The sequence below is a fragment of the Camarhynchus parvulus genome, chromosome 4 (assembly GCF_901933205.1).
Source record: "Camarhynchus parvulus chromosome 4, STF_HiC, whole genome shotgun sequence".
Lineage (NCBI taxonomy): Eukaryota > Metazoa > Chordata > Aves > Passeriformes > Thraupidae > Camarhynchus > Camarhynchus parvulus.
The window spans coordinates 32,033,836-32,060,637 of record NC_044574.1 but is presented as its reverse complement, the minus strand read 5'-3'; the positions used below and the strand labels follow the sequence as shown (position 1 = coordinate 32,060,637).

The 26,802-nt window shown below is 39.1% G+C and overlaps 2 protein-coding genes across 2 annotated transcripts in view; one reads left to right on the top strand and one right to left on the bottom strand.

Annotated features, from left to right (window-relative positions):
• Positions 1-16,258, top strand: part of SNX25 (sorting nexin 25) — an 85,236-nt gene extending 68,978 nt beyond the window's left edge. The window contains exons 12-19 of the mRNA XM_030947162.1: positions 3,525-3,665; positions 4,225-4,338; positions 4,874-5,038; positions 8,157-8,274; positions 9,471-9,537; positions 10,709-10,890; positions 12,467-12,567; positions 13,357-16,258. Of these exons, the coding sequence (XP_030803022.1) occupies positions 3,525-3,665; positions 4,225-4,338; positions 4,874-5,038; positions 8,157-8,274; positions 9,471-9,537; positions 10,709-10,890; positions 12,467-12,567; positions 13,357-13,431 (963 nt within the window). The 3' untranslated portion in view covers positions 13,432-16,258. The remainder of the gene's footprint in view (positions 1-3,524; positions 3,666-4,224; positions 4,339-4,873; positions 5,039-8,156; positions 8,275-9,470; positions 9,538-10,708; positions 10,891-12,466; positions 12,568-13,356) is intronic.
• On the bottom strand, positions 15,433-26,354 carry LRP2BP (LRP2 binding protein). Its single transcript, XM_030948327.1, has 8 exons — positions 26,072-26,354; positions 25,680-25,792; positions 23,685-23,798; positions 22,000-22,142; positions 21,817-21,922; positions 21,144-21,367; positions 17,362-17,527; positions 15,433-15,564 (listed from the first exon to the last, which is right to left on the bottom strand). The coding sequence occupies exons 1-8, from the start codon at positions 26,352-26,354 to the stop codon at positions 15,499-15,501; spliced, it is 1,215 nt and encodes a 404-aa protein (XP_030804187.1). The 3' UTR covers positions 15,433-15,498.
• Positions 26,355-26,802: the final 448 nt, after the last annotated feature.

Genomic DNA, 26,802 nt, shown 5'->3' with positions numbered 1-26,802 from the left:
CCTGCTTCAAGGGGTAGGCTGGAGAAAACATGGGTGTTGTAGTTATCTATGGTAATTAATTGCTTGAGAATATTCTAGCTGCAGTTGATGATTTTAGGGGGTATGAGCAGATGACCTAGTCTTTCTATCTGCAAAATACATTGTTGCCAATCCCAGAATATAGCTCTGTGATTTTAGAGAGAGAAAATCTTGGCCCTGTTGTTTAGCAGAAAACTTTAGTAAAAGTAATTTTTGCTATAGATCTTGAGCTGAAAGTGTAATAGCCAGTCATTGAGCTTTTAAACTGATCTACTAAATCAGTTAACAGAGAATGCACAAAAGAAAAAAATTACTTAAGTCTTGGGGAAAAAACCATGTCCAAACTCTTGTTTGTAATCTCTTAGCTTGAATATTTCCGTCTTTATATTTTTGAGTAATTTAAATATACTAAGTCTATGTGTGTGAACTATATCTATATATATATAGATATATATAATTGGTGTAAATCATATAATCTCTAGGTGTCATTTGGTAGCTCGTATTTTTGGTAAAACTTACTTTGGAGACTCAGTGTTTTGGCTCACTGATAGAGGTTGAAAAATACAGTAGGAACAATGCAGAATGAGGGAGCCTGTGATAACAACTTGTGTAATTCTGAGTGTCTCTTCCCCGTTACAGGTATGTAACTTAGAGCTAAATAATCTAACTTGATCTGCTTGCTTTAATTGTTTTGGCCTTGTATCATTTAATGTTTTAACAGACATTCTGTCTTCCTTGTACAAGGAATGACTGTTTCAGAGCATAACATCTTTTAAAAAGTCTATTGCTTTCAGAAGGAATTGAGTTTGTAGATCTGAATAAGGTGAAAAAATTGCATGTTTCTTGTGGTTACCACACTACACACCTGGACAAGAAATGGCTGAACAGCTGCTCAGTGGACAGGAACTTGGGGCTGCTGGTTGACAGCTGTCTGAACATGAGCCAGGAGCATGCCCAGGTGGTCAAGGAGACCAAATGCAGCCTGACCTGTACCAGAAACAGTGTGGCCAGCAGGAGCAGGGAAGTGATTTTCCCCCACTACTTGGCAGCACCTGAAAACAGGGCTAGAGAAGGGTTAGGAAGGTTGGGAAAAAGCTGGATGGTTTTTTGGGCAGCAGCATTAGAAGCTCAGTCTCACAATGTGGCATGTGAGGTTTGTGTTCAGCAGGATCTCTGGGCTTTAGCTCTGACCCCTGGGGCACCGCTTGGCTGGAAACAGTAGAGGTGCTGGTGGCTTGGCAGATGTGCAGCTCATCTTGAGCAGGCTGCAGGTCTGTCAAGGGTAAATGCAACTCTTGAACACATTAGGAGGGAGTTTCCACTCACGATGAGGAAGTGTTACAGTCACTTTGCAGGTGCTGGGCCGTGTCCCTTGAGAAGGGGGGATTTGAATGAGGAACTTCTCCCACAAGAAGTGGTTCTGAAAGCACTTTCAAGTTGTGTTTGCTTAACTTAGCAAAAGGGAGAATCAGAGGAATACTGCTCTATAGTTTGAATTAATTAATGATAGCAATTGTATGAGGTGGTGCCTGCTAACAGCAGAGGAATAGATCTCCTGGTTTAGAAGACCTCCTAACATTCAATATTTGTTTTCCAGTTTACTCATTCATCTGGAAAAACAAATTCACAAGCACCTAAGTTGATAAAAAAATTTGTATTCCTAAGAAGATCCTGAAAGTTTTCAGTATTTATTTGAGAGTACTTGAAAAAAAAAAAGCAGTAATGTGTCCACATCTAGTAATTGGAATTGAGAGGATTCTGCATGTAGCTCGAAGCAGGAGTACTAATTTTAAAATGTGCTTTCAGAGGGATGACTCTCTCCTCACAATTACAGTTCAGATGACCTTACACATGCAAACCCCTGCCCTGGGAACAGATTTAGCATGGAAAGTCATAGGCATGACTCAAATCAGCAATTTCAGCACTCGTCTCCCAGTATTGAAAAGTGACAGTCAGGAGGTGTTTGTGGGTCACCTACAAACACAGATCCAGTGTAGCTCAGGGTAGACAGGGCAGGGACTGTCCCAGACAATCCCAGTTGTTCTGCACCATGTCTCTCTGACCTGCACCTTGGAGGCTGTTCAAGCATCTATTTCTGCAGGAGTCTGGCAGGAGATAGGCACTTCTCCAAATAGCTGCACTGAGAACTAGGCACATTTGCAGGCATTCAGGCTGGTGCTTTGTATTCTGTCTGAGTGCTGCTGCAGCTTTTTGACAGAGATTTGTGAAATCTGGGCCTCAGACTTGGTTTCCCAGTGCTCCTTGTGCAGCTTTATGAGGAGTGCGTCACAGGGAATATTATCAATGTACAGCTCTGAATAGCTTAAAAATATGAAGGTACATTTCAGCCACATGGCTTTTACAAGGGTGATGTAGGTGCTTGTCAAATTATTCATCCATAGCACTGTGCTGTCAGATCTCTACAGACTTCTCAGAAAAGGTGTCATAATTATATGAATTTTAAAGTTTATTCTTTTCCTAATTAGATTCGTTAATATTCTTTTTTTTTTTAAGCTTTAAGGTTATAACTTTGCTCAAAAAAACTGGGAGTGGTATTTTATAATTACCTTATTATTTGCATATAAAGACATTATTTGTATATAAAGTCATTATTTGTATATAAAGACAAGCATTGTAGAGTGAAATATTTTATGCATTTCCGTTATTTGTCTTTCATAATCAATCTGGGTGTCTCCTCAAAATAAGTAAACAAAAATTTGCCACCAATAGGACATAAGGATGAAATTCTTATGCCAATTATCAAATTAAGAAACAGTGTGGTCACACTGCTGCCGTCATCTCAAGAAAAATTTAACTTTGCTATAGTTTCCCCATTTGCACAATGTGGTTAATTGCTTCTCCTTCCTCTGGGCTGAGCATTGTAGTTGGATTTATAAGTATTTTTGTAAAGTTGTGAATTCCTCAGGAATAGTGAATTCCTCAGGTATTCCTCACAGATACCACAAACTGTGCAAGGAGAACAGCTCAAGTGAGCAGAGAAATCGCTCCATAGCAGCACCAGCTGTTGCCAGACCCAGCTGCAGAGCTGCTGTGCCTGCTGTGTGGGTGAGCCTCAGCAGAAGCCCTGGGAAGGGAGGATGGAAATGAAGGGAGAACACTCAGGTAAGTGCAGATAGGAGAGATGGAGTATTGATGAGCAATCACAAAACTACATGGCAGGTACCTTAAAAACTGAAATAATACACTCAGATGTGTGAAGAGGACATGTCAGGGAGGCATGGCTGGTGGACAGCATTGCAAACTGTAGGTAAAGTGTAACTGGTTAGCTGGAGGACTGGTTCAGGACTGGCACAGCATCTTGGGTGAAGGTTAGTTCATTAAGGGAATTGCTCCATATGTAGCTTTCAAATCTTAAGAGAAGCGTGGGACAGATGACTGGGTTTGCAAGCCACTCACCTGTTCACTTTTCAGATGTTCCTGTGTTCATAGTTCCACTGTCTACTTTCAACAGAGATTACCTGATGTGTTTTTTCTTCCCCCACAAGGTTTTAGAAGAGAATGGAGAACAAGTGCCCTGTTACTCTGTCATGGTGAGTTTACAAGAAGTTGGTGGAGCTGAAACTAAGAACTGGACTGTTCCCAGGAAGCTCAACGAGTTTCAGAACCTACACCGCAAACTCAGTGAGGTACGAATCCTGGTTATGGGAGGGAAAAGATACAAACTGCCAAAATTGTCAGAATGATAGCAATTTAATGCTACCAGTTTTAATGCCAGCTTTTTGGCTTTTAGCCCTTTAGAGGTAGATTTCTATCTGCATCTTTCTGGTCTCTGACAGATGATTATAAAACTTGTTTATATTTTTTTCCCCTTAATAATGTTTTATTGGACTAACCCCATTTCAAAATGGTATATGCTCTGCACTGTCATACAAGAGCCTGCTATAAGAATGAGGTTTTATGTCTGGCTTCTAGGGAAGTATTAGAAATGACAGCTTTTGGGGAGAGAGAAGGTTGGGGTTTTTTTTCCCCAGTGCTTTAACCTTTCTGTCTGATAAGGAATAGATAACAGTGCTGTAAAGGGAAAGGGTTTAGATGTGTCAGCCCATAGTGGTAAGGGGAAGGTGTTTTCTTGAGAGGGGTGTGGAAGTGAGATGAGAGCAAAAAGGAGTCTCTTCATTTCCATTCTGAACCACTTGTCTTTTTCTCTGCATACATCTTAACTGAGCTCTCCTTTCTCCTACACAGTGTTTTCCATCATTAAAGAAAGTTCAGTTGCCTTCTCTCAGCAAGCTGCCCTTCAAGTCCATAGACCAGAAATTCATGGAGAAATCCAAGAACCAGCTTAATAACTTTCTGCAGGTAAGAAAATAAAGACAAAACCAACAGATATCTAAACAGGAGAATTGAGAGGCTGCTGCCTCTCTATTGCCTAAAGAAAGAGCCTAGAAAAAATAGGTCAAATGTAAGGTTTGAAACTGTAAATGTCAAAGTTGTCCAAAATGCCTGAAGTTGAGATGAGTTTGACTGATAGTAACCATTCCTCTGGTGGTAAGTTAATTTGAACTTCAATAAATTAAGGAATCATAAATAATGAATCCTTTAATTGCTGCTTTCACTTTACAAACTCTTTACAACAAATTCCTTACAAGTGAGACATTGTTATAAAACAAGAAAGTTGTAAGATTAAAAGCTTTATTCTTACTAGTTCTAGTACTAGTTTCTAGAAATAGTTTCTTAAAGTATCTTTGTGAGATAGGGATTTTTTTCCTCACACTACCTCTGAGCTGTGATTTAATCAGTTTTATTGGATGCCTCAATGCATCTTATTCCTTAACAAGAAATATTTAATTGATGTGTTGCTGTGTTGTGATGTGTCATTATTTTTGTTTCATAGAAATTACTCTCTGATGAAAGACTCTGCCAGAGTGAAGCACTTTATGCCTTCTTGAGCCCCTCCCCAGAGCACCTCAAAGTTATTGATGTGCAAGGCAAGAAGTCATCGTTTTCACTCTCCTCATTTCTAGAACGACTTCCTGGTGATTTGTTTTCTCATCAGGAGGTAAGTGGTACAAAAGCAATCTTACCAAATTTAATTACTTATCCTAAGTAAACAGGGAGAGTCATTAGTATTTGAATGGCAGGCAGTATTTCCAAAGGTCATTTGTAATTTACTGTAAGTGAACAAAGAGTCAGAAGAAAGAGCTGCCTATGAATTTAAAAGATGTTTATTAATAAAAAAGGTTTCCTGCCTTTTGGTACATGCATATAGGCAAATGTGTAAGCTATCACAAATAAACAAATTGCAGTTCATGTGGGATTGTTTATTTTTTTACATTTTGAATTTTGGACATGCATATTTCAGAGGGGTTTTGGCCGGTAAAAATATTCTCACTTGGGAATATTCTCTTGGCAAGAAACAACAGCTGTGTATCCCTAATTTCAGGACAACTTCATAAGCACAGCTAGTTTTGACAAAAAACTGTTGGCAAATAGTACAGGCTTACTGAGGGAATTTGCAAATGCAGGCAGGAGTCTGTGTAGGCAAACCAGTTGGAGAATTTGTTATTAAGCCATAAAAACCCATTGTTTATCAAAATGCAATGAATAATAGATTAGTGACTAAAATAGCTCATTGACTAAATTGACCACAATTCCATGGCACTCTATTCTGTGTTGTTCATGTTCAGATAATGCAACATTCAAGGAGATGTTTCTATTCCCCCTTTTAGTTATAGGTTATACAAAATTCATTTGAAACAGTTAATTTCTGACATGCTGTAGCTGTCTGGAGTGGATGAGTCTTATGCAGGATAATTTGAGATTGGAGAGCAAGTACACTTCTAGGGTTTTATAGGGAGAGAGGTGGTACTGCATCTCAGAAATAAGAAAATCCTATATATACCTTTCAAAAGTATGCTATGTTTGCATCTAGATGCTGAATGCATGTGCCTCATTTCAGAGTAATAAATATAAAGAAAGTTTGAGAAACTAGTTTTACTTTGATAGAAGTACTGGAGTTCTAAAATCCAAAGTGCTTTCACTAAAATGACTGATAGGTAGAAGTAGCATAAAAGCATTGAAGTGTGAAGCTATTTGTATTTTGCTATTTAATTGAAAAACATCCTCAAGACATTGTATTATGGGAGATAGATATTGTATTATGGGAGTGTGTAGGAGGAAATAGTTGGGAAATACAGGAGAAGGAAAGAGAATTTTTAATACCAGTGTGTGAGAGGAGAAAGAACAAATAAAGCAGAAATTATGCAACTATTACTGCTTCACATTTCTCTTCCCTCTCTTCTCCCTTCTTTCCTTAAGCTTACACATAACAGAATACAGATGGTGGGAACTCTTAGACCCTATGAATGAGTATGTGAAACAATTGTCCTAAAGTGAAAGTAATAAAATCAAATGGAGAGAGACAGATTGGGAGGCAGTCTGGGATTAGCTCTGCTGTTTCCTGGACTCTCATGTCTTTCAGTAAGAGCTTTGGATCAGCTCAGTCTTGCCCCACTGATAGCATCTTGGATACTTTCCTAAAGCAGTTCAACTGGGCTTGAATCATTTGGTACAAGGTCATAAATGAAGTTAGTTGTGTTAAAGCTGGTATAATTGTGTTCTTTTTGTAACTGAGACTTCCTGGTTTAGTTTGTATTTTGAACTTTGTAGTATAGAATGCTCTCATTCAGCTGTCTCTTTGCCCTTAATCTCATCTCACATTTTTCAAATATATGTCAGAGCAATAATATTACCTCTTGAGTGTTGTGTTCAGGATTAGATACTGCAGCAATTTCTTTATATCTATAACTCCTTGGACAGGGTTAGCTTTAGAATGTATTTTTTAGCTCTCTAGACCAAAATCAAATCAGAGCAAAAATGCAGTTGATATCATCTAGAAAGAAGGGCTTTTAGGTTTATAAATTTACTGGATGCACTGAAAATGCACTGTAGTGTAAGAACTTACACTTCTTGTTGCATCTTCTAAATGACAGGAGATTCACTGAATAGCAGAAAAATAAACCAATATTAGATGATTGAATGATGAGGACGAAAGGAAGAGATGATTGATATCTTTGAAAACCAGGCTGAAGAAGAAAATTTGCACATCATTATGACCATTCCTGATCCAGAGACTGGGGCATTGCACCAGCCTCAGTGGAGGTCAGGTCTGCCTGTCTTTAGCTTTGCTGGAAGCAAAGGCGGGCAGGGCAAGATTCAGGAAAGCAAAGAGATGTGTTGGCTGCCGTGAGTAATGGCAGGAGTTGTAGTCCTGATCTCAAAGCAATCTTCATGACAGCGAGAAACAACCTGCTGTCTGCCCTTCACTCTGAAATAGATGGTACTGCCAGAATGGAGGTGGTTCAACCCAGTCATCTTCTGGGAGTCTATCTGAATAGCTCTTCTCCCTTTGGTGCCCTGAGCTGGGGTATCCTCAGGCTCAGGTCACTAAGTATCACAATTTGTGTTTCTGCCTGGGACTAGTTTTCATTAATGGCGCTTGCCTGGCCAGTTCCCTTTCCACTGCTGGGTTTGGCCCGCACCTTTCTTCAAGGACAATTGGTTAGGGCCTAATCCCTCTGAGTGGCTACAGCTGTGAAGGCACTGTCTGTTCTCCTGGGGAGCCAGCTACCTGCTTCTCCCGGTGCAATAACCAGATTTTCCCCCTTTCTACCCAGCTGCTTGCATGGCAAACAGCTCCAGCTCTCTAGCTCCCCATCCTGAATGTTTTTTATGGGTGTTGTATCAGAGGAGGCTTTGCAATCACAAACACTGTTGAGTGCCATCTGCTGCTTACAGCTCTCACCTGTTTCCTAGCAGTACACGACTCCCACATCCCCTGCTTTCTTTTATCCAGCTGGTGTTGATGGGGCAATAGAGGCAGTAGATTCTGAAAATCTGGGCAGCATTGAGGTGCTTACTGGGGCAAGGCTGCAAGCAGAAGATACAGCAGTGATGACAATTCCAGCAGTGCAATGTCCTCATCACTTCAGTCCAATGGGAAGTTTTCAAGATGCCTAGTGAGATTCCTGTTTGCCAGATCCTGCCAGCAGCAGTTTTTGGCTCTGTTTTTTGAGGACTGGCTGTGCTCCTTCTGCAGAGCATGGCAGCAACTAAATCCATTCTGGAAGAACGCTGGGGAACTGCAGCACACACTCATGTTGTCCCTCTCTTCCTAGGAAGAAACAGAAGAGGACAGTGACCTGTCAGACTACGGAGAGGAGGTGGATGGGAAGAAGGACTCTCTCGCTGAGCCGTGTTTCATGCTGATTGGAGAGATTTTTGAACTGCGAGGAAGTAAGATGCAAACCTGCTCAATTGCTAATGGAATCTCTTGGCTCTATAGGGCACTTCAGAATTCAGATTTTTTTGCTGTTTCAATGAGTGCAATCTATATTGCACTTAACTTCATTCTTGCAATCTATATGGACAGTTTGGGACCAAGCTATTCTTCAGTAGTTCATAACTTTGGGGTGAAATTACAGTATAAAATGGCAATAAAAATGTAACTGGTAGGGGAGAGCATTTGTATTTAATATTTTTTAAGTTTTTCATGAAAAAAATTAGAAAAAGGGACAGTAGTATTCTTTTTGTAAATAAGCTGTTCATTAGATTGTAGGAATTCTTGAGTAAGGAAAGATGGCTTTATTACAGAACATGTCTCTGACAAAGAAATATAATTTTAATATCCATTTAAAGTGAATTATTATATGCATTTTAGTTCTGCAATGCCTATGATGAAAATGATGCTAGAATTGTGATATATTTAAATACTGGATTTTTCCCTCCCTTTTACGTAACTGAATGATGATATTATAAGAAAACTATTTTTGTTTCTGTTTGAATGTGCAGCCACACATGATGCTCTATAAGATTATTTACAGGGTAACTATTGCAAAATGTGTCACCTTCCAAAAATGGCAGATGTGTCTCCCAAATATAGACTTTATTGCGATGGTGAACAGTATGAAAGGAAGATTTGCCAGTAATTACTAGGAAGCACTCACTTTTGTTTCCTTAATTTGTAATGGAAAGCTGACTGCTTGGTTTGAGTGAAAATGTTTTCAGAATTTTAATGGTGCTGCTGTGTGTACTTTATACTAATAGGTATGAAAAGGGTGGGAAGTTTGAGGAAATTTGGGTTTTTTGTAGTAGAAAAAAGGGTTTCAGTAGTTGTATTGCTCAATAAACTTGAAATATTCTTACATATAAAAATTTACAGTATAACCTAGAATGCATTTTATATGCATACTTATATAATCTGCAGGACTTAAAAAACATACAGCAAATAGTACAAGGAATGTGATCAAGGGAAATGAAACCTCTGTACAATTAATGGAATCTTAGAAAGGGTTATAACAATGTTTACTGTAAGGGTGGGTTGTTTGGGTTTGGTTTGGTGGGAGGTAGGGGGAAGGTTTTGCACATGGTCATGGGTTCTGTAATGTTTTTAACTTCTTGATCATTATTTTTATAATTTTTTGTTGTTCCAGTGTTCAAATGGGTCAGAAAAACATTAATTGCACTAGTACAAGTCACTTTTGGAAGAACCATCAACAAGTAAGTAGCTGTTGCTTTAACTGAACTTTCATCATCATTCTGTTAAAAAAAGGCTGACAGAAGAACTGTTAAAAATAATCTGGACATCCTGTTGGATATGATAATCTGCATTTGTTTTCCACAGCTCAATTTACAGCTATGTTATGTTTATTAGAGAAAACACAGGTATGTGTGAAATTCACAGGTATGTGAATTATCTTTATGCTGCCAGGTGAGGCCTGCCTGAGTCTATGAGCATACCTGTCTGTAAACACCTTCATATGGAAAGCTGTATCCCTGGTCAGAAAGAAATTTTAGAAGTATTCTATCAGCACAGCAGGCTGTTCTTTGTCCAGTCAGTGACTAAATTTGCACTTGCCAGCATGGCTTTTAAAGCCTCTTATGAATATTACGTAGCAGTAAATTGGACTGGTCTCAGACAGTATCCACTCACTGAGTTTTAAATTGATTGGTTCATTTGTTCATACCCTGCTGACAACTGGAAAATGCCTGAAGGAGGACAGAGAGGCAGAGAATTTGTGAGCATAGCTTGCATGCAAAGTTCCTGTGTAGCTTTTACATGTAGGTTGACTTTATTGATTTTAAGGCATTTGGCTGTATGGCAGCAGCACTGACTGGTGCCTGCTCTCTACCTTAGACTCCTGGTGCTGAAGGTTACAGTAGTGGTGCAGCCACAGGAAGAGGCTGCTCTCTGTCTGTCATCCCTTTGGTAATGTGCTTTGCTATCTGTGAAGGAACTTACTGTGCTTCTATCAAAACTGTCTATTTTTATCCTAGCAGGCACATCTCCACAGGCAACTAGTTTGGAGTTTGCTACTATTAATGACCTGATTTTCCTGACTTTTCCTGGTGGAGCATTTGTAGTACCTGTCCTTGAAATGTAGCTTTGATGTATATTTCAATGTAGTACTTGTAATTTGAAATGGATGTTTGTGGATTACCTTGAAAAGCAGCCTTCTGCAGACCTAAGTGAGGTATCAGGAGTGACCTAGATCCTAGAGCACCCAGTCCTGAATATGACTTGCTGTTATGCCAATGAAATCAACTTGGGCATACTGGCAAAATTACATGAAAAATAACATCTCTTCCATTATTTTGAGGAGTAAAAAGAATAAATATGGATAAAAGATGAGACTAGCTCTGATGGGCTCCCTTCTCCACTTCTTTACAGGCAAATCCGTGACACTGTACACTGGATGTTCAGTGAGCCAATGCTTGTTTACTACATTGGGGTCTTTCGAGATGCTTTCTGGCCAAATGGAAAGTTAGCTCCAGCACCGAGAGCCAAGAGCGATGAACAAAAGCAGGAGACAAAACAGAGAGCACAGCAAAAACTACTTGAAAACATTCCAGGTGAGATCACCTTCATTCTGCTTAATCACAGATTTAATAGCTAATGAGGAAACTGGTTCATCAAATTATTTTCCTTTAGAATTTTAAGTTATGATTATTTGCATAAATAAGGATGATTTCGGTCGTAGTCTTGGCCTCTCCTGCCTGTCTGGTAAAAGGCATGGATTCAGATATTACTGGTGGATGCAAAATCAGAATTGCTGTATTTTTGTGCATAATGTTCAAGGAATCTCAGTCGATTCTCTCTCTGCTGGTTCTCTGTGAGCTAATATGTGGCTCTGCTACTTGGAATTACTTGCCAAATAGGGACAGTGGCATCACCCCAATTACTTCTTTGTTTTATATTTTGAAGTTGGAGAGAGAGGGATCTACCCATGCTGTCAGTGCTGTCTATTTCTGATAAGAGGTCTCAGGGCACTGAACATTAGAGTGACCTGCAGCCTGGGCAGAAGAAGCTCCTAGATGGAGTGGTTTTTTCAGTACTTTCCTTTGCCTGCCCTTGTCTGCCAAGCCTGGGCAGGTGCTTTTTCAGCCAGAATGTTTTTGGGGCACTATTCTGAGATGCTCCATGCTGTCTCACTCACAGGACAGGAAATCCAGTTACATATATCTGACTCCTCAGAGATCATGTAAACCCGAAGGCACCTAACTGAAAAGAATCAAAATCATTACCGTTAGCACTTGGAAATGCACTTCAACATAGCTTGAATGCTTTTTCTCTGCTCCATCTGAAGAGAATGAGCTATTTTATGGCTTCACTTAGATAAATCATATACCCCCATGCATTAGGTAGTTTAATCAACTTTTACTGCAAAAAAAGAATAGGTATGCATGCAAAATATTTGTCTTTTGATGTGTAAACAACCCTTCCATTTACTGCCTGTGTTATATACTCATCTACTTACCTAAATAGCTTTCCATACTTGGTTTATGGTATTGTTTGATTTCCTGTTTGTTTCTGAGCGTGGAGCCATATATCAGGACATAGCTAAATGCACCTTAGATTAATGATGGAGCACTGACTCTCTATTTATTCTCTAATTTAATCCAAAGTGTAAATAATTGACTTAGAATTGTCTTAACAGCCTTCTTGTGGGAAGTATTCTCTGTGAAGACTGAGAAGCAATAAACTGCTAAATTTGTTTTAAATGTTGTAGAAGTCTTTGGCTTAAGGTGTATTTAAGTGAAATGTTTAATGATGTGTGAGATGAGACTTGACTCAGTGAGGTGAACTACTGAAAAGGCATTTGATGTATTATGTTAGAACACTTAAAATGTTCTGAGATGCACACACTATTATCTATTGGGTAACTGGAGAATAAGGGTATCTTTTGAAGCTGTGTTTTTAAAAGGTTGGTGAGTAGGGACTCTGTGTAACTTGTAGTCAAGGGCCAGTGAAGTGCCGTGGCTTTGTTTCCCTTCCTTTATGGGTCTTTATGGTTGAACTAGATGATCTTGAAGGTCTCTTCCAACCTTTATGATTGTGACTTTGGGTAGCAGAATGATGATTCTGGCTGGAGGTTTTGCCTAGCATGAGTGAGTGAAACAACATAAACTGAAGTAATGTTTGTTGCAGATACTCTGCAGAATCTTGTTGGACAACAAAATGCCCGTCATGGTGTAGTGAAAGTGTTCAATGCATTGCAAGAGAGAAAGGCTAATAAGCATCTACTTTATGTGAGTAACCAGAATAGTACCTTTTTAACTTCATAATCCTATAAGTTACTGAGCTCTGCTCACTCAGTATTGAAGCCTAGGGGGTGTGGTTTTGCAGAGATTTATTTATCATTAAAATAAGTCAGTTGCTCGATGTTTGATCACTTCACTAAGTTTGAATAACAAAAGACTGTTTAACAGTAGTGTTGTTTTTGTCTAAAAGAGATCTTCTACCACATCCAATGTGCCTGACCTTGTAAGGTAAAAACTAATTTCTTCATACAGCTTATAAAAATAAACATACCTTGGAGAATCCTAGAGAACTTCAGAACTTACTCATAGTTAGGACATGACAGCCTTCCAGAAGTTCCACTCCTCAACTGTTGGGAATAGTTGGAATATGCAGCTGGATCTAAGTATCCAAGCATGACACCTTCACAGTGAGTCTCTTCTGGCACACTCCAAACAGCAGCCTGTCACACAATGCTGCCCCAGCGCCAGAGAGAAGGTGCATGCCTGCTGCTTGCTTATGATGCTGTGGAGTCTCTGACAGAACAGCATCTCTTTATGCTGGGTGGGAAATCCCCATGTGAACGTAGCTGCCCTCAACACTTGCCTCCTTTCAGCCTTAAGACATTTCCCATGTTATCTGTAGGACATGTGCTAACTTCTGGATGAAAGAAAAGTAGTTGCACAAATGATGAATGTAATCAAACCTATGTGCTTCTGTTACTTGTGGTTATCTAAAAACGACAGAAAGGAAGAAGATGGTTGGCACCTGCATAATTTTAACTCTTTTCTGTTTTTCAGGTTTTGCTGGAACTGCTGCTAACTGAACTGTGTCCTGAGCTGAGAGCTCATTTAGAGCAGCTTAATGCCACTTAGGTTTGAATCTGCACAATTGGACCACTAGAGAAATGTCTATGTTCAAGAATAGACATGAAACTTATTTTCCTCTTTTCCATAGAGGGCTGAGGACTATGATTATTTTTAGCATTTTTCTTTCCTCTTGAGTTTTTTTGTGAAGTACAGACTTGAAAAGATCTGATGCTGTTGTAGGGTAGACAAAAAATGCTGTATAGCTGCCAATTTTTATTTAAATTGTTCTATTTGACTACTCCTCTGTTTCAAATATAGATTGAAAAATAAATGTTCATATATGCTGAAAGAAACAGAAGATATTTTAAACATTTATGGAAAGAAATTTTGCTTATAGTGGTAAACTAATGAATGTTGTACAGTTCTAATCTTCTCACTGAGGATCTGAACATTCCTTTTTTTTCTTGTGTATTGAAAAAGCCTTGTCGTGCAATACTACATGTAAAGCTATTGTGAAAATTTTATCCATTTTGGTTTTACCAAAGATTTCCTGTAGTTTGAAGCATTTGTAAGCAATAAATATCACAACTGGATTGCAGCAGTTGATATGAGGCTGTACTGACAACAGATCAATGGGTTTGACAGCACTAGTTTCATAAGACGTATCTACATTGCTTTGAAGTCTGTGTCAAAATTATGTATTGTAAACTGGTATGTCCTAACAGAATGCCTGTGTTCAATGTTAGTTCAGAGATTAGTGCTTATGAATTGCTTCTATGAATGATCAAGTAGACATTTAATTAAACCATTCTGATAACTTCCCTGATATTATTCAGGGCTGTTTTATTCAAATGCCCCAATTTCAAATAACCTTCGAATCTTTCTCTTATTTTATACAAGAAAGAAAACTGTCTTCAGTGGTTGGTTTTTTTTTTTAATTTATGTAAAAATATGTAAATATGATGTTCATGCACATCTAAATAATTAAACATCATCAAAAATCCCTAGCTGACACTCATTACTATCTTCTCAATTCAGTACAGTTGTGCCCTTGGAAAAACTACTTGCAGTTATGAGTGGCTGTATTGTAAGGTACATACAATCTGTATGATCTATTTAAATCAACATTTTTAGTAACATCTAACCTTCTGTTCTAACAGTTTCAGAAGAGTTTGCAAGTTGTGGCACAGTACTAAGAAGCAAGGCAAATTCTACACTTACAAAGCTTCATAAGTAAACAGGCATTTAGAAATGTGCAAGCTTACCACAGCAATCATTAAGTTTTCCTAGTGGTTAATCAAAGTATATTTTCATAAAAGATCCAGCTTGACATTGCTCAGACATAAATACTCCTAGCCAAAAGATTTCCAACTATTTCTAATACAGAGGCAGTGTGAATGCAATATGAAGAATTGAGGAAAACAGGCCTTGTCTTGGGGATGTATATTCAATATTTCCATACTAATGTTTGGGGCTTTTTTTCCACAGTTCTGTAAATAGTATTTATTAGTTTTAGAAACTGGTATGGTTTGAATTGTAAAGCTTGGGGTTCTGCTGGACAGTTTCTAACTTTGAGTCTCTGCAATCCAAAAGAAATATGTATAAAGACTTTTAAGTAAATCTAGATGCTTTAGAAAGTATGTGGAAGAAAGTATAAGCACCACTACATTAAAAGCATAAGTATAAGCACCAATAACATTAAAAATGGCCATGGCCTGTAAGTGGGCTGTGTGTGAAAATGAGAGAAGTTTGGGTTCAAGCTTTTCAGAATATTCAAATTTAAATACTATATAGGCAGAAAGGAAACAAGCATCTTTTGCTTTGTTTTGATTCATGTGCTGTGTAGCAATATGACATGAAGAAAATACATCTGTCCCAGTGAAATGTCCTTAATAAACCTTTAAGTCTTCAATATGATTTTTAAAAAATCTGTCTCGGCTTATCTGAGTTAAAGAGAGCATGAGCTTTTTACTTTCTCTTCTAGATAAAATGAATCAGTGAATTGGCCTAAATAATAATTTATAGAAAGTTGAAAAGCAAGCAGTAAATGATGAACAGTCTATAATTGCTGGAGATTAATGATGGTTTATTGCAGGAAATATATTTATATACCAGTCACAGTTAAAAGAAACACTAAATTCTCCCAAGATTAGCTGCCAATTCAAGGTGAGAAGCAACAACAGGATCCAGATGGCATGCCTTGAAAAACAAAGAATATCAGAGTTCTAGTTTATAGCTACAATAAAACTGTATGTTATCAATATGACAAAGTCTTTAAGAGTCAAAAAAAAGGAGACAGTCAACTTGCTAAAGTATTGAAGAGTTAACATATTTGGATTTGAAAAAGGATTTGGATCCTTTTTCTGATGCCACATTAAAAAAAATAGTATTTAAAATTAGCATACTGGACTATAGTGTTAGTCTTGGCTTTAGTTTTTAAAAATTCTGTATGTTGGCATGGCAGATGCAGCACCACAGCTGGAAAAATAAATCTGCTTAAAGACTGGATGAGTTTCACTCACATCCATCATCTGTTTCAGGACCCTTAGGGATGCCCATATTCTCTTTCTCACCTCTTAAAAAACTGACTTGGTCTAACAATGGTAGGCCAAAACCAGAGATGAGCAGTCAATTAAAACAAATATGACTTCAGGTAAGTGTAATTGTACAGTTAACATGAGAATTTTGCAGGTACAAAAAAAGCTGGACACCCCCACAACTCTTTTGAAGTTACTGTTTCAGGGAGTTTTCTTGTTTATTTTATATTGCTTCTCTTTTGCTATTGATTTAGAAACACATGACACCAGTCATAGGAACCACCTCTTTACAGTGAGACATCAGTGACACTCCTAGACCAGTCTCAGGTGTACAGCAAGTGAATAATGAGTGAAAGCCGTGGTCTTCTTTCAGCTGTGGCAGTTTTACCACACTTTAGAAGACAGTGGGAAGGGCTACACTCCTACAATGCCATGCAGCAATTTAATTGATGGACCTCTTCAATGCCTTAACTAGGAATGGTCATAATACCTCAGCTTAGGTTCCTTTCCTGATTGCCTGCTCATCCTATCCTCTTATTACGTTTTTACAGTGAGAGAACAAAATATTTAAAATGTCTGTATTCAGATCACCTGCTCTGCTAAGCCTTCTCTATCAGCGACTCCCCTGAGTAAAGAGCTACAAAATTTGCTTGCTAATTTATCATTTCCATAACTCTCCATTCATTTAGATTGCACCAAGATGGACACCACAGTATTCTACCCACAGGAACAAATGGCCACTACATGCACAGAAACCACAGAGTCTCTGAAGCACAGATGCCAACTTGCTACATTCCCTTCAGCTGGTAAAGCTACCTTGCCTTGATGCCTTTAGGCATCATTAATATTACTCAACAGATTAATCTTCCAGAGGCCATTATTAGTATTTTTCCTCAAGCTTATTTTTCATCAGTCTTACTCCAAATTTAGAACTTTGGAAAAAATGTAACTGATTTTTTCCCCCTTGTATATATTGAACAGAAAAAGCAGTATATCCTCAGCTATCATGGAAAATGTAAATATAAAAATAAGCATGAGAACCAGTTATGGCCAATCTAATAAAGGTTGTAATTGTTACAGGCTCTAAAGTATAAGGAAAAGTTACAATTTTTCAGTTGTGAGAGAATGACAGAGAGCAAATTAATTTGGGGTAAAATTATTGAAATTGTTTAGCTAATTTATCTTGCAAGTTACCAAGCTCTCTGCTGTGATGATTGCTATAGATTTTTTGTTGTTGTTGGTTATATAGCTTGCTTAAGCAAGTGGGCAGATAGCATCCTTCCAAGGCTATTTTTAGTAGTTTTCAGTACATTTCTATCAGTCTACGTGTTCTTGCAAATATATTTTTAACACGGTGTTGGAGTCCTTAATGAAATAGCAAGTTTAGACTAGACTCAGATCCAAGGTATCACTCCATTTCACAAGATATAAACCAGGCTGTAAGACTTTCTCAACTTACTTTAGAATAGTACTTCTCAGCAGCCTTCTTGTTTTTCTCTGTGCCTCGGCCAAGCTGGAGGCATCTAGCCAAGTAGAAAGCAGCCATAGCAGCCCCCTTGGCTAAATATGTTGGATGACAATCAGTTATCTTGGCTAGCATGTTGATGTCATCATTTGCTGTAGCCCTGTTGTGGAATTTAGAGCATTATGTTAGATAATGCTAGTTCAAGCAATAATTAAAGTTGACCATATATGACTTTGACAATGCCTCCTTTCTGTTTACATTATTATCCAAAATAAGCTGAAACATGTATTCGGCATCTCATGAGGATTCTTCTATTTTATATTTGATTTTAAGTTAGTCTTATTTGAACATTGTGGCATTGAGCAGCAAACAAGTATACAACTTTTGAAGTCACTTTCACTATAGATATATTAGTTGTAAAAGGCAACATATTTTATGCTAATTGTTCCCTTTAAATTATTTTATGGAAATTGTATGTGGAAGAAAGGCAAAGCTCTTATTTCATGTAGTATTTCATGTAGCTCTTATTTCCTCTTATTTCACTACCTGAGCAACCTCATGTACTGTGCCCACAGCACAGGGGCTGGAACTAGAAGATCTTTAAAGAGCCAACCCAAACCATTCAGTGATTCTATGATTCTAAAATTTCCAGTTCTTACAAGGATATTGGCAAATCATAGTAATCTGAAAACCTGGGACATATTGAGACCCTCTGGTTATAAAATTCTGTTAGGAAAACCACTTATCACTATCTTGGCTCAATTATTTCCTTTCTTCTGCATGCTTGCTGTCATCTTAGTTTCAGCATGTTTTTACTAAAAACCATTTTAAGAATCAGAGGGACAAAGTGAATGTTGTTTTAACTATCAAGCTATAATTATCTAGTATAATCACTATAATATTAGAAAATGCTATACCTAAGTGGGATTTTTTTTTCTGTTGTCTTAAAACAGATACCTCCAAGCCCCATACCCTTTCCAGGTACCAAACAGTAGTAATATGCTTCTTTACACATCATTTTAGCTATGTCAAAGTCACAGACTTGACAGAAGAAGGAAAAGTGCAAGCAATTTCAGTTTATAGGTGCTTCCTATAAATCAGTGTTTATGAAAGATTGTTCTGAAATAATCCTCTGCATGTCAGTGCCTGCTAGATCACCTGGAAGAGTTGGGAATGATGTTCTTCCACCTAATTTGGTCCCATTAACAAATACAGTAACACAACTGTTCTTATTTAGCAAGAACATTAAACTAAAACAACAGTAACATATTACCTCTAGTTATTCCTGATATGTAACATTTTTCCATTCCTTTCCAAAAGATAATGTACAGAATGCTGATGCAAATAATGATATCCAGTCAAGTCAGGCAAAAATTCTATTTCAGCACAGCTGACTTCAAGAACATACCACAGCAATTGGTAAGTACAACTGTGTGGGATAACTGAATTTGAAGTGAAGTATCAGTAGGTAATAGACTCCAAATGTTAGGCAAGGTTATACCGTACATAGTCACATCATGTTTTATGCTTGTATCTAATGTAACAAATGTAGTTGCTATGAACACAGAAGGACAAATTTTAGCAGAAAAGGTATCAGTGCTTGATATTAGGCTGAACTGCTAACATTTTTGCCTCAAGGCTATCTTCAATTCTAATTAAGTGTAACTGCTTCAAGTATAGTTTCAGTGTTTTATTTCAGAAATGGTCACCTCTGACAGTACTGTGGGATTTCACTGCTATTTTCTGCAATTGCAATTGCAGCTGATGAGGTGCACTCTATTTGTCTGGATAATCTACCATGCAGCATTGACTGAAGCGGATTCATTCCCAGTGAGACAGGCTAGACCAGACTGAACAGTTATCACTCCAGTTTGACAGTGCAAAAGAAAGAAAAGCAGCAGTTCAGAGAGAAACAGTCCTTCTCAGCATGGAGTAGAGCAAACAGCATCCATAGCTGAACTACTGAATTGACCAAGCTTCTGCTACTCAGTGGCATATAGTGCAGCTTCTGTAAGATGGCAAGGTGTGACATGTTTGCTGCTGTGCAGCAGCAGCTATGTAGACATACCCCAAAAAACACACACGTTATCATGTGCTACTTGTGCAAGTAGTCAATCTATCTGCATCTTATTTCCAGCAAGTCAATAATCTGATTGACAGACTGAACTTTTATCAATACACTGGTAAATGGAGGTTTGTCACAGAAATGTGCTGTTTATCAGCCATGGAACATTGTGCCAACACTGCTCTTGAACCTGAAGTGGTTTCACTTGTGCCATGTTCCAACCAACTGGGGGATAAGCCAGGCCAACCAGACCAGCAACAAATGTTCCTTAGCTGCTTCCCAGGTGAGGACCAGAAGACAACCACCTCCAGTGTATGTGTACAGTGCACACAGCCTGGGGACCAAACAGGAGGAACTGGAGCTCTGCACCCACTCAAAGTCACACAACCATAGGAATAACTGAAGCAAGGTGGAACAACTCACATGACAGGAGGATTGCGAGGGATGGCCATAGGCTGTTTTGTAAAGACAGAAAAAGAGGAGGAGTCATGCACTGAATTAAGGAGAACCTTGAAAGTGGAGAAACAAACTATGGCAGCCTTATTGAATGCCTCCAGGTCAGGAACAGAGGGATCATCTCAAGAAGGATCTTACACTAAGCATCTGTTATTGAGCCCTGAATCAAGACAGTAAGACCAATGAGATAACACCTGGGTCACTTAAGTAAGCTTTGGGTAACAAAATCTGGACCTTATGGGTGACTTGAACTACCCAGGTACTAGATGCAACAAGAATACAACAACTCCCAGGACATTCATGAAGTTCCTGGAATGGAGCAGTGGAGTACTGCTGCCTCAACCAAATGTCAGATGTACCAATCAGGAATGAGGCACTGCTTGACTTGCTACTCCCAAATGAAGAAAATCTACTTTGTAGGACCTCAGTGATAGCCTTGGGTGCAGTGATCACAGTATTGAGGATCTGGGATCCCGCTGAGCACTCTGAGGGTTAGTACTAACACAAAGGTTTCAGATTTCAGAATAGTAGACTTCAACTCACAGCACAGTTGGGAAGGTCTCCAGAGGAAGCTTCCATGGAGAATAAAGGAGCTAGTGAGTGCTGGGAATTTTTCAAGAATGCTCTTCTGGAAGCACAATGAACTGTTTGTTCATTCCCTTTAAAGGTATGGAAAGTAGGTAGCAAGAGACCCCCTTGACTTAATTCCAAGTTTCTGAGCCTACTCAAAACCAAAGGAGATGCACACCAAAGATGGAAAAGCAGGTAAAAGGAAGTGGTGGATTCACTGACCTTGTACACTTTTAAGATTCAGCTGGACAGGGATCTGGGCCATTGTGTTTAGACTGTGCTTTTGCCAAGAAAGGTTGGACCAGTTGATCACTGAGATGCCTTCCAGCCTGGGGGGTCTTTGGCACTAGGACTGTAGGGGTTAAAGGGAATGGTGAAGGGAGGAACCTAGAGGAGATAGTGCACAAGAAAGGCAGGATTGCATCTGGGCATCTGCTTTTGTTTCTAGTTCAAGGCTGTTTTGCTTCATTGGATCACAAGGAAAAGTTCAATCATACTGAGGAATTGAGAACCTTACAGTATTAATTTTGTCATTGGCTATTCTGTTGTTAAAGATGTTTTGCAATTCATTATCTCTAACATTTCTTGAGTTTGAAAGACACAGGACCACAATCTAATAATAATTTAAATCTGTTTTATGTGGTCTTGCATGAAGAACCTTAATGAAACATAGAACAAAAATTACCTTTTGGCTACTGCAGCAGCTTTTGAGTAAAATTTTCCAGTGTAGTAATATTCCACAAGATGGCCTTGAGCATAGATATTTCCAAGTTCTGTTGCTTTTCTCAACCACTCCAAAGCAGCTTGGCTGTTTTGACATGTACCTTGTCCATAGAGATACATAATGCCAAGTGCTCCCTTTGATTCCAGATTTCCATTGTGACATGCTTTTGAATGCCAGAAAAAGGCCTGAACAAGAGGCACAAAGTTAGGGTATGTATTTACTTAGCTGATTTTCTTGTATCCTGTTTCCATAAAAGCTTTTACACCAACCATCCTGTAGAAATGCTTATACATAAAAGAAAGAAGAATCCTTGTAAGGCTTTTAAACCTGCTTCATTTACAGTCAGAGCTGTCAATCAATGTTACCTGCTTGAATTATGAAGGTTACCAAAGCTGACAAAACTTCAATCCATTCTATCATTCTTTCTGATACTCTCACAAAAAAAAAAGCTTAGATAGCAGTGTCAAGTGAGTCAAAATGAGGAATTCTGACTATCTGTTCACATTGGCTTAAACGGATGATAATGTCTAACTACTCCAAATACAATGGTATATTTGACTCTGAAAGTTGTATTATTTCTCTGCAATTAAAAATTAGTCATGACTACTTTTTATTTCAAAAGGTAGGGCTTTACCTTCTTCATATCTTTTAGAATTGGCATAGAATAAAGCATTCCTAGAGTACTCTGGGCCTTTACACTTGCTTTTGGATTTCCATTGTCTGCAGCAGTAAGCCACAACCTAAGAAAATGGGGACAACAAAGTTTAAGAAACACACAATCTTATAATTTTTCAGGAAAATCACAGACTGCCCTTACCTCTCAGCCTCTTCAACCGAATGTTTAACACCACATCCTTCATAATATGCCCTGCCAAGATTGTATGCAGCTGCAAACTTCAAGTGACTTGCTTCTGGGGAATCAGAGTTGAGTATTTTATTCATGTATTCCACACCCCTTTCCTGAAATTGTAGGAAATATAAGTTATATAAGTTCTATATAAGTTATTATGTTCAGACTGTGAAGAGGATGAAATATATAACCTGAGAATGCACTAACTTCTGCCAGACAGGTAATGTTTTCCCCTCTGAAGAAAGGCTGAGGCATACTGGCAGGACAGCTTGGAGAACAGTGTCATACCAAAGCAGAACTGACCTTTGGTTACTAGACAGCCCCTAAATTTTTGACCCCAGCATATTTTTAGTGTGAAACATTTCCTCATAAATGTTCATTTGATAATATATTACTCTGATTCACTGACGAAATTTTTCCCAAAAATATTATTGTGCTTACGTAAATGAATGTCACATCCTACACTTGTAACATTTTCAATTTCAGAATTCTGAGAACTTTTTAATTCTGCATACTGTATTTCAAATCATAAAACAATCTTAACAAGAAGGCAAAGTGATACGTAGTACAATTTGAAGTCCCTGCAATTAAAATACCTTAGACTCATAAAGGACAAAATCTGATCATGTTAAATAAGCAGATGGATAACATTGCATATGAGCAACTGGGCCTCAGAATTACTTTAGAAATAAGATTTACACTGTTAGGATTTAGCATGGACACCCTGTATAAATACACTAGAAGCAGTCCTTTATAAAAGGTTTTGCTTTTATTTAGCTTTCATATTGTAATACACCAGAAAGAAAGACACTTTGTTAAAATGTTTATTTGCAAGTAAACAAATGTGTTAATTATGCAGACATACAGAAAAAATAAACCACCTCCAAACCCCAATCAGAATGTTTTCAGTTCTGCTGACAATGCTGTAAGCACCAGAAAGGAGTCCCAATTGTTAATATACTCTTTGGTTTATTTTTTTTGGCCTTCTGTCTTATAATCGACCCTTTTATTCCTAATGCTTGAGTTCTTTCCTTATGCCACTTTTTAAGATCATCTTCATCAACAAATTAACTCTCCTTATTGTAGCAAAGCATTCCTTTGTCTTCCTTTTTTGCAACAGAATTCTTCAGTTTGAATTCTTCAAATGCTTGCAAATGTAATTTTTCATGTGTCTAACTTAAGAATAATACTGTCAACCATTGGCAGAGGCACACTCATCTCTGGCAGATGTGCTAAAAGAATAGAAAATACCTTAAAAAATCTTTGTGCCAGAGATCTTATACTTTGAAATATAATTGTTTGATTTCCATTTTGACTCACTTTATTTTCATGTACATAATATGCCTATTAAAAACTAAAAAAATTAAAGCAATTTTAAACGTAGCTTCCACATGAAGTCCAACCAAGCCCTTGGAAGTTAATTTTAAAATAGAAGTTACTGTATTCTTTTATTCCTCTTTTATTATAACCATTTTTGAGAACCTCCTCAACCCTCTTTAATGATGCTCTGTAAACATCTGCACTTTATGAAACTAACTCTAAATGAAAAGGCCGTTAATTTTAAACTAAATAATCATGCTTACAAAGAAGCTCCTAGTAATTATCAGCTGATATTAGAAGAAAAATAAAAAGTGTGCAGCTAAATAACTCACAGGGTCTTTTTTAGTGCCAAGTCCATCATAATACATTACACCAAGCTGATACATTGCTTGAAAATCTGTATCCTTGATTTTTTCAAATCGCTTTAATGCTTCTTTGTAGAACCCCTGGGAAAGAGAAAACAAACAAGAACTCTCTGATATATACACCCTTACTATTTTTCAACCTGGTGTATTTCTCTCATGAATGAAGAACAAGAAATTGCAACCACAGAACTGGCAGAAAACAGAGTAAGTTAAGAACCAAGAAAGTTGGGCAACCAAAAGCCATTCTGACAAACTTTCTCCCCTCCCACAAACTGCCACAAATCTTTTTAATTTGAGCAGATAAAGTCTAGTTCAGAGTCCCTGTCACCTTGATCTGACATGCTTTAACTTAGGTCAGCTGTTCTTACACCTTGAGGGTTTAACAGTCTGCTTTTACATCTCTGCTAAGGGCTGCTTTCACAAAGACTAATCAACCAGATGTCTGAAGACTTTCATGGACCCAGATGTCTGCCACACATTTCTTATGGAGGTGTCACCTGCAACAACAGAGGTACTTTCACTCCTAAGAATGAATCTCGGGGAGTACTTGCTTCTGCATTAAGTCTGAGAAGAAACTACATTTATAAATACAGTTAAACAACTGTAATACAACAGTTAACTGAGCCTGGTGTCCTAACTGAAATATTTTTACACATAAACACTAAGTAAAAACAACAGAGAAATTAAAATATTCTTATCTATAGTTTTACTTCAAATTTTCTGTGTGCTTTGATTAAAAAAAAGTCAGACTGCAAAAGCTTAGAACTGAGCAACAGTTCAACAGTCAGTCAAATGTCCTCACAATGACCAATCAACCCCTATTACTACTGACCAAGCTATTATCTTAAGCTACTAATTGTCTTGGGAGCTTATCCATTTTGATTGTGAGCTTTGTATTTTTAATCAACTGTGGAAAAAAAAAGGCAATTTCTTTTTGCAACTAGCTGTCATGAATATCAGAAAAAGAAGTACAGGAGGCACATTTAATCTCACCTTTCCTGAGAATTTTGTGCTATGTGAATGAGACATAGGGCTGTGATTAGGAAGTGGGGTTTTCTCCCAGTATCTAAAGTACAGTGCTATGAGCACGTGCATTTTTAGGCACTACAGACATACATTAAAAATCTGAAAATTAAAACCTGCTCAAAGAATAAATTTAGGGATGTACAGCAATATCTATCATGGACATCCAAGTCAACTTGTCAAGAAACAGAGAGGGGTCTGTTCATTCAGCTCCATGGAGTTGTCTCAGGTAATTCATTAACGAAATCATTAAGGACAGGGCCCAGAATGCAGAAAGCCTGAGTGAGTTGATTCTGTTCCTGCTGCAAACCGTGAGACTGATTAACACTGTGCCACTGCTGCGCTGTAAACAGTACTGAGTCTGTGCATGTCACATTGGAAAGTATCTGACTCATTGTTTGTACTACATCCTTTTCTATCTTCCTGAACTAAGTTCTAACTTTCACAGGTAGCTGAGGTTTACATTCACCTGCCAGCCAGTCTTACCCTGTTCCCTTAGGATTTACTTTCAAAGACTTGGATGACCAATTTTAACCAAACTGGGCAGGGACAGAGATCTTGAAGATAATACATTTCAACAAGTTCTAGTTCCCAGGTGGGGAACAAAGATTGAAAGCTGTGTCTTGGTCAGGGCTCACTCTCACTGTAACTGAAAACAAAGTGTGCTGTATTTGGGCAGTCAGCTGCCCAAAAACCCAACCTGGCTTGGAAGTTAAGTTAGCTATAAGGATAGGCTGCTGCTTACTTATCTGATCCTTAGGAGACCTCTGAGGGAACTGGAAGACCTCACTAGATGTCTGGGCAAAGTGTAGCTTATTTAGGGGGAACACCAGGTGATTTTAATAGGAAGAAAACAGGCATAGGAGGTGTCTCTTTTTTCACGGAAAAGGTGTTGAAAACTGTTTGCTTTATAGTATTTACTTAAAAGAGGGAAAGCACCTGTTGATAGTATCGTTGTCCATCCAGAAAAGGTGATGGAGGATCTCCACGTGCCTCACTGTTCACTGGCGACTCCTCTGATTCTGCCAAGAGTGCATCCCGGGAGTGGTTCTCTGATTAAAAACAGACACACGTTTGGCTTTGTCCCCTAAGAGGTGAAACCTGCCTTAATACAGTAGAGGTCTGAAGCTGGCCGGGTCCCCTTTCCAATATGGTCTTCAAGAGACTAAGGTGAAAGAGAAGGCTCTGTTATAAAACCGGAAAGCTGAGCGAAGACAGCCCGAAGGAAACGTTCAGTGAATGCAGCCTGACCCTCGTGTGCCCGAAGCCCGCCGTGAAGAGCTCAAACCCGCGCCTGCCCCCAGCCGCCGGCCGGCCGGGCCGGGCGGTACCTGGCGGGCGGGGCTCCTGCGGCAGCCCCTCGCGGCGCAGCGCCAGCCAGCACCGCCGGCCCAGCTCCCCCGGCAGCCCCGCGCCCGACGGCGGCTCGGGCTGGGGCTGCCGGGATGGGCAGCCGCGAGACCGGCCCGAGCGGGGACGGCCAGAAGGGAGCGCGGCCGCGGCCCTCGCTAGTGCCGAGCTCCTGGCGCTGCTGGCCGTGGATCCACCCTCAGTGCTTTGCCGGGACCTGCCGCCTCCCTGCCGGGCCCGTGCCGGCTCCCGGCGCCGCTCCATAGCCGGGCCTGGGGCGGCACGGCCGCCCGCAGGGCAGGACGATGGGTAGATGGCTGGGGATGTAACGACGGCGTTTCCGTTCGGGCTCGGCCCCGCCTCCGGCCGTTGTCCGGAGCGAGCTGTCAGCAAGCGGCAGGACGGGCTGCGGGATGGGCGCACGCCGGAGCCTCCCTGCTGCCGCCCGTTCTGTCGGAAATTAAAAGCAGAAGCCCAAAATGCTCTGCAGAACACTACAGGCAAAAGGAGCAGAAACTGTGAATGCAATTCAGAGAAAAAGGCACCAGGACATGACACTTCAGTCTAGCAGGCGGGACTTCACACCGCTTCCAGTGATCAGAAACTGTTTGTTGTAATGTAGTTTGTCTTGCCCATATAGATATTAAAAAATTTAAAAGGATAATTGAGGGAAGATGCTGTTCGAGGTTTCTCCCGAAATGTAAAGCACTGC

Excerpts from the sequence above, each read along its gene's own strand:
- LRP2BP (XM_030948327.1), bottom strand. The coding sequence starts at position 26,354 with ATGGAGCGGCGCCGGGAGCCGGCACGGGCCCGGCAGGGAGGCGGCAGG. Across the intron at positions 22,143-23,684 it reads TTGGCACTAAAAAAGACCCT|GAAAGGGGTGTGGAATACAT; the intron begins GTGAGTTATTTA and ends CTACAATTTCAG. Across the intron at positions 21,368-21,816 it reads TTCTAAAAGATATGAAGAAG|GCCTTTTTCTGGCATTCAAA; the intron begins GTAAAGCCCTAC and ends CCTCTTGTTCAG.